This window comes from Etheostoma spectabile, chromosome 8 (genome assembly GCF_008692095.1).
Source record: "Etheostoma spectabile isolate EspeVRDwgs_2016 chromosome 8, UIUC_Espe_1.0, whole genome shotgun sequence".
NCBI lineage: Eukaryota > Metazoa > Chordata > Actinopteri > Perciformes > Percidae > Etheostoma > Etheostoma spectabile.
This window is the reverse complement of record NC_045740.1, coordinates 30,601,174-30,603,310: the sequence shown is the minus strand read 5'-3', so window position 1 is coordinate 30,603,310 and position 2,137 is coordinate 30,601,174. Positions and strand designations below refer to the sequence as shown.

The following is a 2,137-nucleotide window of genomic DNA, read 5'->3' as shown; positions in this document are numbered from 1 at the left end:
GTCTCCCTGATGGAAGGTGGGAGAAAAGGTTATATGCAGGATGACTAGAATCCTGCATAATACTACGTGCCTTCTTAGTACTACGTTTCCGTAAATATGTTGCAAGGTTCAAGTGGAAAGCCGATGATTTTAGACGCAGTTTTGACACACCTTTGCAGAAGATTACGATCATGTGAAGTAGTCCTACCAAACCACACTACAATGTTACCTGTCATATACTCTCAATTGTACAACGGTAGAATTCCTTTAGAATATAAGAGACATACCATATTTCTTAAGACACCTCAAAAATATAGCCTCTGATGTGCCTTCTTAATGGCACATCTGATGTGAAACGAACATGTGAGGGAGTCGAAATATGGATGCCTAAGAATTTAAAACGTGTTGACAATTTCAACAGGAGGTTGTTAATGTAGTGTATGTGTGAATTTGTTCTTCCTAAATCTATGAGACTCCTTAGTTTCTCCACATAAGGGACAAATTATTTTTACGGCACCACTTGATCAAATTACACACCTCATCCATACAAAGGAACACAGACTTGATCAACACAGGAGGAACTTGATCAGTGAACAGGAAAGGTGGATATCAGGGTAGCATTTGACTAAAACTGTTATTCATGTGCTTTTACACTACTTTTAACAGCTGGTTACCTGCAGGTCGGCCAGTGACCCCCTCTCCATGAGCTCCATGACCACGCCAAGTTGCATCGATGGGCCGGAGTGGGGCAGTCGACCCCTGAAGACCCCTCGGACGCGGATAACATGCGGGCTGCTCGCCTGACGCATCATGTCGATCTCACGCTGCAAAGACGCACCGGTCCTGTGTATTTATTTGCATAATGAGTGATTCACATAGGCCTGTTACTATTATTACACAATTGTCAATTTTTTGCAACAACTTTTTTTGCGTTAAATTCCGTTAATTGCTAACATTAGCTAAGGTCTTAGCGTATGACTGGTAACTGTTGTTCAGATATGCAATATTGTAATCGTCTAAGTGATTTTTGGTCGTACTATATATTTTAATTTTTATTTCAATTGTTAGTTGTTGGCACTTGACCCTAAACAGGTTCATAGCAACAAAAATAACAAGGGTAGGATACAGTTAGATATAATGTTTTATGATAATAAATAGCCATGTCATACTTCATAGGCTGTGTATTTGTGTTATTACTTTATCTGGGTCACATGACAGTGATTCATAACAAAAGATTTATACTGAAAATTCATTCATAGCTTTAGTATTTTAAAATTTAACTGAAAGGGACAAGAACATTGTTGATTATTAGTTCTGAGATAGTTAATTGTACAGCAAAATTTGCAATTGTCACAGCTTTAGATTTACTTTATTTCATATTTTAAATAATTTTAAATTGTAACCAACTTACCCGTCGTCATGACGAAGCAGTTTGACGGCCACATCACAGGCCCACCGACAGTGCCTGGCTTTGTAGATTTGTCCGAAACCCCCCGAGCCAATCACCTCCCAGCGCTCCAGGCTGGAGTCGTCAACAAACATCTCCATAGTTCACTGGAGAAGGAGATGATTCATCAGAACGCTACAGTTTGCTGCTGAAGGTTGGCACATGGGCCAAAATCTACAATATGCTGCAGTAATGTCATAAATAATAACTAACTGAATAGGTTTTGAATAAATTTAAAAAAGAGTAATTCTTCAATATAAATTTAAAACAAAATCAACTAAAGATGGAATAATTAATCAAGTTGTGGATGTTAGTTTTTAAGAGGGATGTTCTCAGAACTTCAATCAAAAAACTGGATCATTTTTTTCCACTTTTGTAGACACATAGCCTGTCAAAGATGATGATGTCAGATAACACTTGATATCAAGTGGCCAGAAGCTTTCACTTCTCTTTTCAGTGGGAGCATCTGTCCGTTAATGGTCTCTCCCTTCCTGCCTCACCCACACTCACTCTGCTTTTTTATTGTTTCCTTATTCTGTTTGGGGTGTGATCATTGCAGCAAATCATTCTGACATCATACGAGGAAAAGTAACAACAGAGCACTTGAATAACTAGTTCCCCTTCGAGGGGAACTCGAACTGCGTCGGTTACGACACTAAGGGGAACGCCTTAGTGTCGTAACTGACGCAGTGTCTCGTTCCCCTATCTCGG

The 2,137-nt window shown here is 39.3% G+C and overlaps 1 protein-coding gene across 2 annotated transcripts in view; it reads right to left on the bottom strand.

Annotated features, from left to right (window-relative positions):
- LOC116693370 (NACHT, LRR and PYD domains-containing protein 12) overlaps positions 1–2,137 on the bottom strand; it is a 16,082-nt gene that overhangs the window by 12,871 nt on the left and 1,074 nt on the right. For both annotated transcript variants that reach the window (XM_032522292.1, XM_032522293.1), the window contains exons 2-3: positions 1,391–1,533; positions 654–822 (exon numbers count right to left, since the gene is read on the bottom strand). In XM_032522292.1, the coding sequence (XP_032378183.1) occupies positions 654–822; positions 1,391–1,527 (306 nt within the window). In that variant the 5' untranslated portion in view covers positions 1,528–1,533. The remainder of the gene's footprint in view (positions 1–653; positions 823–1,390; positions 1,534–2,137) is intronic.